The sequence below is a fragment of the Mobula hypostoma genome, chromosome 5 (genome assembly GCF_963921235.1).
Source record: "Mobula hypostoma chromosome 5, sMobHyp1.1, whole genome shotgun sequence".
NCBI lineage: Eukaryota > Metazoa > Chordata > Chondrichthyes > Myliobatiformes > Myliobatidae > Mobula > Mobula hypostoma.
In genome coordinates, this window is record NC_086101.1 from 16,128,793 (window position 1) to 16,145,803 (window position 17,011).

At 45.3% G+C, this 17,011-nt stretch overlaps 1 protein-coding gene across 1 annotated transcript in view; it reads right to left on the bottom strand.

The window, feature by feature from the left end:
- LOC134346462 (uncharacterized) overlaps nucleotides 1-16,700 on the bottom strand; it is a 56,898-nt gene extending 40,198 nt beyond the window's left edge. The window contains exons 1-2 of the mRNA XM_063047830.1: nucleotides 16,658-16,700; nucleotides 14,854-15,192 (exon numbers count right to left, since the gene is read on the bottom strand). Coding sequence (XP_062903900.1) covers nucleotides 14,854-15,192; nucleotides 16,658-16,700 — 382 coding nt within the window. The remainder of the gene's footprint in view (nucleotides 1-14,853; nucleotides 15,193-16,657) is intronic.
- Nucleotides 16,701-17,011: the final 311 nt, after the last annotated feature.

Here is a 17,011-nt window from a genome sequence, read left to right on the forward strand (position 1 = left end):
AGACAGCAGAGCAGCAATGGCCGGAGTTTCTGCAAAAAATGAGGGAAGTGCAAGAGAGATATATTCCAAAGAAGAGGAAATTTTCAAGGAGAAGAAGGACACTACTGTGGCCGACAAGTGAAGTCACAGCCAAAGTAAAAGCAAAAGAGAGTATTCAAGGAAGCCAGAGCTACTGGAAAGACAGAGGATTGGAGAGCTTTCAAATACTTTCAGAAGGAAACTAAGAAGGTCATTTGGAAGGAGAAGATGAATAAGAGGAAACTGGTGACTAATATCAAAGATGATACTAAAAGCTTTTTTAAGTATATGAAGGGTAAAATGGAGTCGAGGGTAGATATAGGACCAATACAAAATGACACTGGAGATATTGTAATGAGAGGTGCACAGATGGCAGAGGAACTGAAGACATCCGCAGTATACCAGACATTCAAGAGTGTCAGGGAGATGTGAAGTTTGTGCGGTGAAAATTGCAACTGAGAAGGTGCTCAGGTTCTTAATGGTCTGAGGGTGGATAAATCTCCTGGACCTGATGGAATGCACCCTTGAGTTCTGAAGGAAATAGCTGGAGAGACTGCAGAGGCATTAACGATCTTTCAGAATCGATAGATTCTGGCATTGTACCAGATGACTGGAAAACTGCAAATGTTATTCCGCTATTTAAGAAGGGTGGAAGGCAGCAGAAAGGAAACTATAGACCTGTTAGCTTGACATCAGTGGTTGGAAAGTTGTTGGAACAGATTGTTAGGGATGAGATTATGGAGTACCCAAAGGCACATGACAAGATAGGCCAAAGCCAGCATGGTTTCTTGAAAGGAAAATCCTGCCTGACAAACCTACTGCAATTCTTTGAGGAAATTACAAGCAGGGTAGACAAAGGAGATGTAGTAGACGTGGTCTACTTGGATTTTCAGAAGGCCCTTGACAAGGTGCCACACATGAGACTGCTTAGCAAGATGAGAGCCCATGAAATCACAGGGAAGTTACTAGACTGGATGGAGCATTGGCTGGTCGGCAGAAAACAAGAGAGTGGGAATAAAGGGATCTTATTCTGACTGGCTGCTGGTTACCAGTGGAGTTCCACAGGGGTCAGTGTTGGGACCACTGCTTTTTATGATTTATGTCAATGATTTGGACTACTGCATTAATGGTTTGTAGCTAAATTTGCCAATGATACAAAGATAGGCGTAGGAGCGGTCGTGTTGTGAAAACAGACAGCCTACAGAGAGGCTTAGATAGTTTAGAGGCAAATGAAATACAATGTGGGAAAGTGTATGGTCATGCACTTTGGTGGAAGAAATAAATGGGCAGGCTATTATTTAGATGGGGAGAGAATTCAAAATGCTGAGCTGCAAAGGGACTTAGAAGTCCTTGTGCAAGGTACCCTAAAGGTTAACCTCCAGGTTGAGTCAGTGGTGAAGAAGGCGAATACAATGTTGGCATTCATTTCTAGAGGTATAGAATATAAGAGCAGGAATGTAATGTTGAGGCTCTATAAGGCACTCGTTAGACCACACTTGGAGTATTGTGTGCAATTTTGGGCTCCTTATTTTAGAAAGGATATACTGACATTGGAAAGGGTTCAGAGAAGATTCACGAGAATGATTCCAGGAATGAAAGGGTTACCATACGAAGAACGTCTGACAGCTCTTGGGCTGTATTCTCTGGAGTTCGGAGAATGATGGGGGATCTCATAGAAACATTCCGAATGCTAAAAGGCCTGAACAGATTAGATAGGGCAAAGTTATTTCCCATGGCAGGGGATCCTAGGACAAGAGGGCAAGACTTCAGGTTTGAAGGATGTCCTTTTAGAACTGAGATGTGGAGAAATTACTTTAGTCAGAGGGTGGTAGATCTGTGGAATTTGTTTCCACGAGCAACTGTGAAGGCCACGTTATTGGGTGTATTTAAAGCAGAGATAGACAGTTTCTTGATTAGCTAGGGCATCAAAGGGTATGGGGAGAAAGCAGAGGAATGGGGATGACTGTGACAATTGGATCAGCCCATGATAGAATGGTGGAGCAGACTCGATGAGCCGAATAACCTACTTCTGCTCCTATATCTTGTGGTCTTAAGTCCAGAATCCATCTGATGATACTAAGGGACCGTTATGTCTTATTACAGCGGAATCAAATTCTAGAAAAGTGGGGTATGATGGCTGGGAGTATGAGGGTGTAGCTCATTGAAAGCAGCATATTGAAGAAGATTTTTTAGCATGCTGACCATCATTCAGGGCTTTGAGGATACGAGTCAGGAACTTATGTTTCAGTTGAAGTTGATGGCGAGACTGCACTTGGAATATTTTGTCGAGAATTGGCCACTTTGTTATAGATGTTTATAATTAGAAAGCGTGCAAAAAAAAAATTATCTGGACGTCATCTTAATTTCGGGGCCCGAGTTGCAAGGAGTGGTTGCACTGTCCAGGATTTTACTCTCCGGAATGTAGAAGAGCTCATTAGGAGTTTGAGAAAATTTGTTTTGTCACCAAAACACTTGAAAATTTCTACAGACGTACTGTGGAAAGCATTCTGAAAGGCTGCACCACTGTCTGGTATGGGGGGGGGCATGTGGAGTGGGTGGCTATTGCACAGGATTGAAAGGAGTTACAGAAAGATGTAAAATTAGTCAGCTCCATCTAGGGCACCAGCCTCCACAATATCCAAGACATCTTCAAGGAGTGGTGTCTCAGAAAGGCAGTGTCCATCATTAAGGACCCCAATCACCCAAGACATGCCCTCTTCTCATTGTTACCACTGGGAAGGAGGCGGAGTGCAGTTCCAATTTTTTAGTTGCCGGAGCTGTACGAGGGGTGATTGATAAGTTCGTGGCCTAGGGTTATACAGCTCTCTTACATACATGTGCAGTTCAACTCTTTGAGTGATTATGCAGAAAGTTTGAAGTTAATAACTTTTGTGGTATTTCTGTTTCAGATAACTGAAAATTGCTAGGTTTTCTAAAATTGACTCCTTCCACCTTAGGCCACAAAATTATCAATCACCCCTCGTATGTCACACCCAATTTGTGTACCTGCTGATTTCACATACTGGGCAACTTCCTTGCCCATTCATGCAATGAGCAGGTACACAAATTGGGTGTGGCATATACAGTATATGAATAGGGCTTCTTATAATGTCAAGCACTAAACCAAGATGAAAGAAATATATGAATCCCAGAGCTTCACATAAATATAGTGATAGTTAAGACATTAACAAGATTATAGCCTATCACTACACTTCAGTGTATAACTGGTACAATAAAACATATAATACTTAATTTAATAACATGACAGTATTGCACGGTTGCACTCCCTAATTACCATAAAATATAATTATCACAGCTTTTGTCACTTTTAATGTTATCAGTCTTTTGTACGTTATTTTTGTTACACTCAGCTTGTTTACGAAAGAAGTTAACATTGTTTGTTTAGAAGCCATAGGGTTGCTAGTGAGAAAAATCAACTTTTGTATTAGCGACTAATCCACCGACCACCACAGATAAACAGGAATTCTGCTGATGCTGGAAATTCAAGCAACACACATCAAAGTTGCTGGTGAACGCAGCAGGGCAAGCAGCATCTATAGAAAGAGGTGCAGTCGACGTTTCAGGCCGAGACCCTTCGTCAGGACTAACTGAAGGAAGAGTGAGTAAGGGATTTGAAAGTTGGAGGGGGAGGGGGAGATCCAAAATGATAGGAGAAGACAGGAGGGGGAGGGATAGAGCCGAGAGCTGGACAGGTGATAGGCAAAAGGGGATACGAGAGGATCATGGGACAGGAGGTCCGGGAAGAAAGACAAGGGGGGGGGTGACCCAGAGGATGGGCAAGAGGTATATTCAGAGGGACAGAGGGAGAAAAAGGAGAGGGAGAGAAAGAATGTGTGCATAAAAATGAGTAACAGATGGGGTACGAGGGGGAGGTGGGGCTTTAGCGGAAGTTAGAGAAGTCGATGTTCATGCCATCAGGTTGGAGGCTACCCAGACGGAATATAAGGTGTTGTTCCTCCAACCTGAGTGTGGCTTCATCTCCACAGTAGAGGACCACCACAGATGTAGCCTTACTAATACGACTGAGTCAGCGCAGACAGCAGGGCCCGCAGCGCTTAGCAGTGTTCCTGAGCAGGTATAAAAATAACTGAAATAAAGCAAATAAGCTTTTTACACTTTTAACTACCTAAATTGGAACCAAGTAATCAAGCATGAAAAAAGAACATATAATGAACTATTGCTAAAGCTACGAATATTGGTGAATATTAATATCAAAAGCGGTAGGTTGGCAACTCTACCTCGTACCGTTTCTCTCGCAAAAATGGTTGGACAGGAAGTGGATCTGTGAGTGTCGATACTCACAAATTCCTCACACGTGGGGTATTACAAAGTTAGACCAATACAGGTCCTGTTTAGTCTTTAAATGTATAAAACGTTAAAGAAGCTTGAATCTTTACATAAATTATTATTGTATCTATACGAATAAAAATTATATTTTGGAAGTGATAAATGTTAACAGAGGAGGAAAGCAACCATCTGGGAGGTTTGAAAATGCGTTTCGTCTCGTTCATTGTCTCACTAAATTACTCTTTTTCCTATCAGCACAAAGAGAAAAAGATCCTCTTTCCAATCAACTATAGTTGGTGGAGCTCGGCCAAGGGGTTGATCCGTTATTAATGACAGTTGAAATGACGTAAAAATAGCTTATAGCCTAGAAATGTTCTTTTTTCTCCATTTGGCTTGTTAAAAAAAACTAAATTCGCTTTATCCAGGTGTAGAAGAGGATTTGGGATGATTACCTTGAGCATTTCATCAAAATCAGGCCGAAGATGAGCGAGCAGTGATTTTTTTTTTCATTCATTATTTTTGACTTTTAACCTTAGGTTTCGATGTTCACTCCTTGCCTAATATAGCTCCTAAGTGGAATCCAGTGGTACCCGTTGGAGAGAGCGGAAGAATGCTCCCACTCGCGTACAGTCGTCCCTCGGCTGGAGAGAGACTCGGGCTCTGCGAAATGGCGGGAGGCTACAGCAGGGCATGCTGGGAAAACAACGGGTCCAGCGAGGACCAAATTCACAAATACAGTGCCGAAATAAATTACAGTCACTGCTCCAGGATTTCACCAAAAACGATCAAATATCCGATCCTAATGTTACTAGTGGTACGTTACCCACCAGCCGCCAACCACTCTCCCCAACACACGGTTCCGTAAAATTCCCTCTATTTAATATGCGGCCGCTGTTAAATTCCCCGTTTGTTTATTTTGACTTTTTTAACAGAGGTGCCGGAGCGACGCTCCAGTAGTACTGTACCCCTGGAAGGAGGTACTCTCAGTGATTTAGGAAATGCTTCTTCCTCTCTGCCATCCAATTTCTAAATCGATATCATACCCATGAACCCTACCTCACTTTTTAAATATTATTTATGTTTTTGCACGATTTCTAATTTAACTATTTATTATACATATATACAAACTTTGTACTTACTGTAATTGATCAACTTATTTAGTATTTTTTTCTAAATTATCGTGTATTGCATTGTATTGTTACCACTTAAGTAAACAAATTTCACAACATATGCCGGTGATATTAAACCTGATTCTGATACTGATGCCGTTTCTGGTTCTGATCCCGCCATCAGTCAGAGTTGGCATTGGGGGTAGAAACTTTGAAAGAATGAGGTGGTAAAATGTGAGCAGACAGACTGTTGGTAAACCTCTTCTGCACCTTTTCCAAAACCTCACCATCCTTCTTATAACGGGCTGAACAGAACTGAATGCAATACCAGATGCAAACTAAATAATTATATAAAGCTATAATGCAACTTCACAACTCTTGATTGATTACTTTGAATAATTAAGGCAAATAAGCCGTAAGCCTTCTTTTCCACCCTATTAACGTATCCGGCCCCCTTCACGGGAGCTTTGGACTTGGGCTCCAAGATCCTTCTGCTCATTTGTACTGTTAAGGGTCTTGCCACTCACTAACGGTGTACTCTGTGTATACATTTGAATAATATTAATGTTCAAGAGCGAACTGGGAGGTATTTGACTGAGAACTGTTTGCCAGGCTCTGGAGAAAAGCTGGAGTGTGGAATTGTTGTTGCGTGGACTCAGTACAGACAGAATGCGCTGAGTGTCCCCATTTGAAAGGTCAACTCTCAATCTCCCTCCCTAGGTTCTGCCTGACTTACGAGTTCCTCCAGCATTGTGTTTCTTTCATTCCAGGTTCCAGCACCAGCAGCCTCTTTGGAATTGGGATTTGTTTATTATTGTCCCATAATCTGAGGTACAGTGAAAAACTTGTCTTGCATACTGTTCATTCAGATCAGATCATTACGTGGCGCACAGTGAGGTAGTACTGTACTCGGTAAATCAATAGCAGAGTGAAGTGTAACAGTGACAAAGAAAGTGCAGTGTAGGGAGACAATGTCATAACGAGGTAAATTATGAGGTCAAGAGCCCATCTGATCACACCAGGGAACCAGGTAATAGAACATAGAACAGTACAGCATAGTACAGGCCCTTCGGCCCACAATGTTGTGCTGACCCTTAAACCCAGCCTCCCACATAACACCCCACCTTAAATTCCTCCATATACCTGTCCAATAGTCCCTTAAATTTCACAAGTGTATCTGCCTCTACCATCAACTCAGACAGTGTATTCCACGCACCAACCACTCTCTGAGTAAAAAAGCTTCCTCTAATATCCACCTTGAACTTCCCACCCCTTACCTTAAAGCCATGTCCTCTTGTTTTGAGCAGTGGTGCCCTGAGGAGGAGGCACTGGCTGTCCACTCTATCTATTCCTCTGATTATCTTGTATACCTCTATCATGTCTCCTCTCATCCTCCTCCTCTCCAGAGAGTAAACCCCTAGCTCCCTTAATCTCTGATCATAATGCATTCTCTCTAAACCAGGCAGCATCCTGGTAAATCTCCTCTGTACCCTTTCCAATGCTCCACATCCTTCCTATAGTGAGGCGACCAGAACTGGACACAGAACTCCAAGTGTGGCCTAACCAGAGTTTTATAGAGCTGCATCATTATCTCACGACTCTTAAACTATATCCTTCAACTTACGAAAGCTAACACCCCATAAGCTTTCTTAACTACCCTATCTACCTGTGAGGCAACTTTCAGGGATCTGTGGACATGTACCCCGAGATCCCTCTGCTCCTCCACACTTCCAAGTATGCTGCCATTTACTTTGTACTCTGCCTCGGAGTTTGTCCTTCCAAAGTGTACCACCTCACACTTCTCCGGGTTGAACTCCATCTGCCACTTCTCAGCCCATTTCTGCATCCTATCAGTATCTCTCTGCAATATGCGACAATCCACTACACTATCCACAACACCACCAACTTTTGTGTCGTCTGCAAACTTGCGAAACCACCCTTCTACCCCCACATCCAGGTCGTTAATAAAAATCACGAAAAGTAGAGGTCCCAGAACTGATCCTTGTGGGACACCACTAGTCACAACTCTCCAATCTGAATGTACTCCCTCCACCACGACCCTCTGCTTTCTGCAGGCAAGCCAATTCTGAATCCACCTGGCCAAACGTCCCTGGAAACCTTCTGACTTTCTGAATAAGCCTACTGTGAGGAAACCTGTCAAATGCCTTACGAAAATCCATATAGATCACATCCACTGCACTACCCTCATCTACATGCCTGGTCATCTCTTCAAAGAACTCTATCAGGCTTGTTAGACACGATCTCCCCTTCACAAAGCCATGCTGACTGTCCCTGATCAGACCATAATTCTCTAAAAGCCCATAGATCCTATCTCTAAAAATCTTTTCCAACAGTTTTCCTACCACAGATGTAAGGCTCATTGATCTATAATTACCCGGACTATCCCTACTACCTTTTTTGAACAAGGAGACAACATTCGCCTCCCTCCAATCCTCCGGTACCATTCCCGTGGACAACGAGGACATAAAGATCCTAGCCAGAGGCTCAGCAATCTCTTCTCTCACCTTGTGGAGCAGCCTGGGGAATACTCTGTCAGGCCCCGGGGACTTACCGTCCTAATGTATTTTAACAACTCCAACACCTCCTCTCCCTTAATATCAACATGCTCCAGAACATCCACCTCACTCATATTGTCCTCACCATCATCAAGTTCCCTCTCATTGGTGAATACCGAAGAGAAGTATTCATTGAGGACCTCGCTCACTTCCACAGCCTCCAGGCACATCTTCCCACCTTTATCTCTAATTGGTCCTATCTTCACTCCTGTCATCCTTTTGTTCTCCACATAATTGAAGAATGCCTTGGGGTTTTCCTTTACCCTACTCGCCAAGGCCTTCTTATGCCCCCTTCTTGGTCTCCTCAGTCCCTTCTTAAGCTCCTTTCTTGCTTCCCTATATTCTTCAATAGACCCATCTGATCCTTGCTTCCTAAGCCTCATGTATGCTGCCTTCTTCCACCTGACTAGATTTTCCACCTCACTTGACACCAATGGATCCTTCACCCGACCACTCTTTATCTTCCTCGCTGGGACAAATTTATCCGTAACATCCTGCAAGAGATCCCCAAACATCGACCACATGTCTGTAGTACATTTCCCTGCAAAAACTTCATCTCAATTCACACCCACAATTTCTAGCCTTATAGCCTCATGATTTGCCCTTCCCCAATTAAAAATTTTCCTGTCCTCTCTGATTCTGCTCTTTTCCATGATAATGCTAAAGGCCAGGGAACGGTGGTCACTGTCCCCCAGATGCTCACCCACTGAGAGATCTGTGACCTGACCCAGTTCATTACCTAATACTCAATCAGGTATGGCATTCCCCCTAGTCAGCCTGTCCACATACTGTGACAGGAATCCATCCTGGACACACTTAACAAACTCTGCCCCGTCTAAACGATTGGAACTAATCAGGTGCCGATCAATATTAGGGAAGTTAAAGTCACCCATGATAACAACCCTGTTATTTTTGCACCTTTCCAAAATCTGCCTCCCAATCTGCTCCTCTGTATCTCTGCTACTACCGGGGGGCCTATAGAATACTCCCAATAGAGCAACTGCTCCCTTCCTGTTCCTCACTTCCACCCATACTGACTCAAAAGAGGATCCTGCTACATTACCCACCCTTTCTGTAGCTGTAATAGTATCCCTGACCAGTAATGCCACCCCCTCCTCCCCTTTTCCCCCCTCTCTATCCCTTTTAAAGCACTGAAATCCAGGAATATTGAGAATCCATTCCTGTCCTGGTGCCAGCCAAGTCTCAGTAATGGCCACTACATCATAATTCCATGTATGTAGCCAAGCTCTCAATATATCACCTTTGTTCCTGATGCTTCTTGCATTGAGGTACACAGACTTTAGCCCTTCTACCTTACTGCCTTTACACCCTTTAGTCTATTTCTCTTTCATCAAAGCCTCTTTATATGTTAGATCTGGCTTTACTCCATGTACTATACTTACAGTTCTTGCATGACCTTTATCCTCCTCCACGTCACTATCTGCTCTAATACTCTGGTTCCCCTCCCCCTGCAAATCTAGTTTAAACCCCCCGGAGCAGCACTGGCAAGCCTTCCCTCAAGGATGTTAGTTCCCCTCCAGTTCAGGTGTAACCTGTCCTGTCAGAACAGGTCCCACCTTCCCTGGAACAAGGCCCAATTGTCCAGAAACATGAAGCCCTCCCTCCTGCACTAACTCCTTAGCCACATATTTAGCTGCATTATCTTCCTATTTCTAGCCTCACTAGCATGTGGCACAGGTAGCAATGCTGAAACTGCAACCCTGGACGTCCTGTCCTTCAACTTTGCACCTAACTCCCTAAATTCTCTTTGCAGGACCTCCTCCTTCTTCGTATCCACGTCATTGGTCCCTACGTGGACCACGACATCTGGCTGCTCACCCTCCCTCTTGAGAATACTGTGAACTCGATCTGAGATATCTCATAACAGTAGGATAGAAGCTGTCCTTGCGCCTGGCAGTTTGATCTTTCAGGCTTTTGTACCTTCTGCCCAATGGGAGAGGGGAGAGGGGAGATGAGAGAATGTCCTGGGTGGGTGGGGTCTTTGATTATGTTGGCAGCTTTACTGAGGCAGCAAGAAATCAGAAGACAGAGTCCTTGGAAGAAAGGTTTGATTTGTTAGTACTCACCCCCTCTCCCACATTTTCTGTTCTGGAACGATTTTATCATTATCCAGTTGGTGAAATTCTAACAATGAAAATTTAAAACCTGCAGATGCGGGAATTTTTTTTTTTTTTTAATAGGTGCAGGAGTAGGCCATTCGGCCCTTCGAGCCTGCACCGCCATTTATTATGATCATGGCTGATCATCCAACTCAGAACCCAGCCTTCCCTGCATACCCCCTGACCCCTGTAGCCACAAGGGCCATATCTAACTTCCTTTTAAACATAGCTAATGAACTGGCCTCAACAGTTTGCTGTGGCAGAGAATTCCACAGATTCACCACTCTCTGTGTGAAGAAGTTTTTCCTAACCTCGGTCCTAAAAGGCTTCCCCTCTATCCTCAAACTGTGACCCCTCGTTCTAGACCTCCCCAACATCGGGAACAATCTTCCCGCATCTAGCCTGTCCAATCCCTTTAGGATCTTATACGTTTCAATCAGATCCCCCCTCAATCTTCTAAATTCCAACGAGTACAAGCCCAGTTCATCCAGTCTTTCTTCATATGAAAGACCTGCCATCCCAGGAATCAATCTGGTGAACCTTCTTTGTACTCCCTCTATGGCAAAGATGTCTTTCCTCAGATTAGGGGACCAAAACTGCACACAATACTCCAGGTGTGGTCTCACCAAGGCCTTGTACAACTGCAGTAGTACCTCCCTGCTCCTGTACTCGAATCCTCTCGCTATAAATGCCAGCATACCGTTCGCCTTTTTCACCGCCTGCTGTACCTGCATGCCCACTTTCAATGACTGGTGTATAATGACACCCAGGTCTCGTTGCACCTCCCCTTTTCCTAATCGGCCACCATTCAGATAATAATCTGTTTTCCTATTTTTGCCACCAAAGTGGATAACTTCACATTTATCCACATTAAATTGCATCTGCCATGAGTTTGCCCACTCACCCAACCTATCCAAGTCACCCTGCATCCTCTTAGCATCCTCCTCACTGCTAACACTGCCACCCAGCTTTGTGTCATCCGCAAACTTGGAGATGCTGCATTTAATTCCCTCATCCAAGTCATTAATATATATTGTAAACAACTGGGGTCCCAGCACTGAGCCTTGCGGTACCCCACTAGTCACCGCCTGCCATTCTGAAAAGGTCCCGTTTATTCCCACTCTTTGCTTCCTGTCTGCTAACCAATTCTCCACCCACACCAATACCTTACCCCCAATACCGTGTGCTTTAAGTTTGCACACTAATCTCCTGTGTGGGACCTTGTCAAAAGCCTTTTGAAAATCCAAATATACCACATCCACTGGTTCTCCCCTATCCACTCTACTAGTTACATCCTCAAAAAATTCTATGAGATTCGTCAGACATGATTTTCCTTTCACAAATCCATGCTGACTTTGTCCGATCATTTCACCGCTTTCCAAATGTGCTGTTATCACATCCTTGATAACTGACTCCAGCAGTTTCCCCACCACCGACGTTAGGCTAACCGGCCTATAATTCCCCGGTTTCTCTCTCCCTCCTTTTTTAAAAAGTGGGGTTACATTAGCCACCCTCCAATCCTCAGGAACTAGTCCAGAATCTAACGAGTTTTGAAAAATTATCACTAATGCATCCACTATTTCTTGGGCCACTTCCTTAAGCACTCTGGGATGCAGACCATCTGGCCCTGGGGATTTATCTGCCTTCAATCCCTTCAATTTACCTAACACCACTTCCCTACTAACATGTATTTCGCTCAGTTCCTCCATCTCACTGGACCCTCTGTCCCTTACTATTTCTGGAAGATTATTTATGTCCTCCTTAGTGAAGACAGAACCAAAGTAATTATTCAATTGGTCTGCCATGTCCTTGCTCCCCATAATCAATTCACCTGTTTCTGTTTGCAGGGGACCTACATTTGTCTTTATCAGTCTTTTCCTTTTTACATATCTATAAAAGCTTTTACAGTCCGTTTTTATGTTCTCTGCCAGTTTTCTCTCATAATCTTTTTTCCCCTTCCTAATTAAGCCCTTTGTCCTCCTCTGCTGAACTCTGAATTTCTCCCAGTCCTCAGGTGAGCCACTTTCTCTGGCTAATTTGTATGCTACTTCTTTGGAATTGATACTATCCCTAATTTCTCTTGTCAGCCACGGGTGCACTACCTTCCTTGATTTATTCTTTTGCCAAACTGGGATGAACAATTGTTGTAGTTCATCCATGCAACCTTTAAATGCCTGCCATTGCATATCCACCGTCAATCCTTGAAGTGTCATTTGCCAGTCTATCTTAGCTAATTCACGTCTCATACCTTCAAAGTTACCCCTCTTTAAGTTCAGAACCTTTGTTTCTGAATTAACTATGTCACTCTCCATCTTAATGAAGAATTCCACCATATTATGGTCACTCTTACCCAAGGGGCCTCTCACGACAAGATCGCTAATTAACCCTTCCTCATTGCTCAAAACCCAGTCCAGAATAGCCTGCTCTCTAGTCGGTTCCTCGACATGTTGGTTCAAAAAACCATCCCGCATACATTCCAAGAAATCCTCTTCCTCAGCACCTTTACCAATTTGGTTCACCCAGTCTACATGTAGATTGAAGTCACCCATTATAACTGCTGTTCCTTTATTGCACACATTTCTAATTTCCTGTTTAATACCATCTCCGACCTCACTACTACTGTTAGGTGGCCTGTACACAACTCCCACCAGCGTCTTCTGCCCCTTAGTGTTACGCAGCTCTACCCATATCGATTCCACATCTTCCCGGCTTATGTCCTTCCTTTCTATTGCGTTAATCTCTTTTTTAACCAGCAACGCCACCCCACCTCCCCTTCCTTCATGTCTATCCCTCCTGAATATTGAATATCCCTGAACGTTGAGCTCCCATCCCTGGTCACCCTGGAGCCATGTCTCTGTGATCCCAACTATATCATAATCATTAATAACAATCTGCACTTTCAATTCATCCACCTTATTACGAATGCTCCTTGCATTGACACATAAAGCCTTCAGGCGCTCTTTTACAACTCTCTTAGCCCTTTTTAATGCTTGCCCTGGATTTGTCGGCCTGCCACTTTTACTTTTCCCCTTTGTACTTTTTGCTTCTACGCTCACTTTACACCCCTCTGTCTCTCTGCACTGGTTCCCATCCCTCTGTTGTGAACTAACCTCCTCACACCTAGCCGCTTTAATTTGATTCCCACCCCCCAACCATTCTAGTTTAAAGTCACCTCAGTAGCCCCCGCTAATCTCCCTGCCAGGATATTGGTCCCCCTAGGATTTAAGTGTAACCCGTCCTTTTTGTACAGGTCACACCTGCGCCAAAAGAGGTCCCAATGATCCAAAAACTTGAATCCCTGCCCCCTGCTCCAATCCCTCAGCCACGCATTTATCCTCCACCTCATCGCATTCCTACTCTCACTGTCGCGTGGCACAGGCAGTAATCCCGAGATTACTACCTTTGCGGTCCTTTTTCTCAACTCCCTTCCTAGCTCCCTATATTCTTCTTTCAGGACCTCATCCCTTTTCCTACCTATGTCATTGGTACCTATATGTACCAGGACCTCTGGCTCTTCACCCTCCCACTTCAGGATATCTTGGACACGATCAGAAATATCCCGGACCCTGGCACCAGGGAGGCAAACTACCATCCGAGTCTCTGGACTGCGTCCACAGAATCGCCTATCTGACCCCCTTACTATCGAGTCCCCTATCACAACTGCCCTCCTCTTCCTTGCCCTACCCTTCTGAGCTACAGGGCCAGACTCTGTGCCGGAGGCAGGGCCACTGTCGCTTCCCCCGGGTAAGCTGTCCCCCCCAACAGTACTCAAACAGGAGTACCTGTTGTTAAGGGGCACAGCCGCCGGGGTACTCCCCATCACCTGCCTTTTCCCCTTCCCCCTCCTAACGGTGACCCACTTGTCTGCCTCCCGTGGCCCCGGCATGACCACCTGCCTTCCACTCCTCTCTATCACCTCCTCGCTCTCCCTGACCAGACGAAGGTCATCGAGCTGCAGCTCCAGTTCCGTAACGCGGTCCCTTAGGAGCTGCATCTCGATGCACTTGGCGCAGATGTAGACGTCCGGGAGGCTTGGAGACTCCAGGGCCTCCCACATCCGACACCGAGAACAGCAAACTGCCCTCACAGTCATAGTGCCCCTCTCCTCAAATAGCAACAGAAAATGAATGTCAAACCTTCCTCGCCTCGCCCGCTTCCGCCTAAGCCCGGTGAGCCGAAGCCCTTAAGTCTTCACTCTGCTCCCAGCTCACTCCGCTGCCCGCAAACTACGCTGCCCGCTCTCTGAGGCTCTGTTCCTTTTAAATCTGCCGCGCTGCACTGCCCGACGTCACACGCCTGCGCAGTCCCGCCTCTCAGAAAGCCGTTGGAGAAAAAAAATAACAAAAATTTCAAAAATCTCTTTTTCGGCACTCCCACTCAGACTCTCAGACTCCTTCTTCGAATCTAGAAAAAACTAGATATGCTGGAAACGCTCAGCACATCAGGTAGCATCTGTGGGAAGTGAAACAGAGTTAATGCTTGAAGTGGAAGATCTTTCCTCAGTACTGGGAAAACATTGTTTACAAGATTCTTCTTTCTTCTAGTTTACCCTCCTTCTCTTCCCTGAGGATTGGTCACAGATCTGAACATTTTGCTGCTTCTCTCCCCACAGTAGCTGACTGACCTGCTAAGTGACTCCAGCATTTTCCAGCCTTGACCAAATTCTGTTCGGGTGGTGGGCCTGATTTGCTTAGACAAGGAGATGCTTGATGATTAGCTTACCTCTCACTGCGAGAATCGTCCCTGCCCCATACATTTCCCATTTTATTGCCTCCAACTTGCAGAAGTACATCCCAGAATCACTCGGCCGCACGTCCTTCAGTTGCATAGAAACATCTATGCTGTTAGTGGAGGGATCACCCCCTTGAGGTTTGAAGAAGCGGCCTCTGTACTCTGCTGTTTCATTGGTCACTTCTATTCCATTTTGGGCACCTTTGAACCAGCGATATGACCATATCTTATTCGTGACATTGTGTCTGCATGGAATAACCACCGTCTCCCCTTCTGTGGCAACAATGCTGGACTTGTCCTGAATGACCACAAACTTCTCAGCACCAATGCCTGAAAGCAGGGAGCAAACTTTAAAATTGGTAAATTGGTTTACTGTGGTCACATTTTGTTCTTCATACAGATCATTTTATCACATCGATTCAATGAGTTAGTGTAAAGGAGGAACAATAGCAGAATAGGGAATGAAGTGTTACAGTTACCGAGAAAGTGCGGATCGGAGCCTGGAAAAGAGGAACCTAGGAGTACGGGTGCACAGCTCATTGAAAGCGGCAGACAGGTAGTGAAGACAATGTTCAGTACGCTGAGCTTCAGTCAGAGCTTTGCGGACAGGAGTCCAGAAGTTATGTTTCTGTTGTACACGTCGTTGGTGAGGCTGCACTTGGAATATTTTGTACATAGTTGGCCATCCTGTTATAGATGTTATTAATTAGAAAGCGCGCAGATGTGATTTACCTGGATGTCGTCTGTTTCTGGGGGCCTGAGTTACAAGGAGAGTTTGCATAGACTAGTACTTTATTCTCTGGAATGTAGGAGATTGGGGGGTCACCTGATAGGGGGATGTAACACAATAAGGGGCATAGATATTCTGAAAACAGCATTTTTCACCGGGGTGGGGGGATGTTGTTACCAACAAGAGAACATAGATTAGACGGGAGAGTTTTGAAAGGGATATTAAACCATTTCTTTACATAAATGGTTTTACGTGGTTGAAATGAGCTGACAGAAATGGCGGTGGCGGCGAGTAAATTACAAACATTTTAAAGTCTTCTAGATAAGTGCATGAGTCGGAGGGATTTAGGGAGCTGTGGGCCAAACGCGGGCAGATGGGACAAGTTCGCTGGTTAACACGATCGACAAGGACGAGTTGGGCCGAAGGGCCTGTTTCGATGCTAGGAGTCCACAATCACCGAGGCTAAAATTCTACAGAATATTCCAAGTGCGGCCTCACGGTCACTGGTACATCTGTAAGAAAACCTCCCAACTCCCGAGCTCAAGGGATTCTGCACATGCGGGAAATCCAGAGTAACAGGACGAACTCGGGAAGTCAGGCAGCAGTTGTGGAGGGGAATAACCAGTTGACGTTTCGGGCTGAGACCCTTCATCATGATTGGAAAGGAAGGAGGGAGAAACGAGAAGTCTGCGTCCTCAGGGTTCGACCTGGAATTCAGCACCCCCCCCCATCCCCCTTCGGCTAGTCAGGGGGTCGATGCCGGAAGCCTGGAGACTAGAAGCCCGAACGTTGTTCTCGGAATTGGTGGACTGTCCGTGTGTGCGCGTGGGAGGGAGGAAAGGGGCTTGTTTTGTTGCGTTTTGTTGTGCTTTATGTTGTTCTGCCGACATTGTGGACATTAATGTTGGCGCCGGAATGTGTGGCGACCCTCGGGCTGCCCACAGTGCCTCCGTAGGTGTGTTGGTTGTTAACGCAAATGAAGCAGACGAACCTTCCCGCTTTTCCCGCGCTGCCCATTGCCTTCTCCCCGAAGCTGTAGCCGTAAAGGAACAGAAAGCTACTTACCGGAGGAGACGGTCAGTAGCCACAGAATGGCGCCCACCTCCATCGTTACTCCTCTAAAGCAGAGGAGATATTTAGTGTTCGCTACTTCTCCCTTCTCACAGCCGAGCGTCCTCGTGCAACCTGTTGGAAAATTGGGAGGGATTAAGTACTGTCCACTGGATTTTTCCATTTGATTTCCGAATCACTGGAACAAGCTGGATAAACCATAAGGAGAGTTACAAAGAGATTAGAAGCGGGGGAAGCGTGACAGTAAGCGGTTCACTGTCGTTAGGGTCGTTGAGCGATGAGCCACGTCCTCTCCTTGGTAAGATGCCCTTTTGGACTGACAGATTCCAAACACAGTTTCACGTTGAA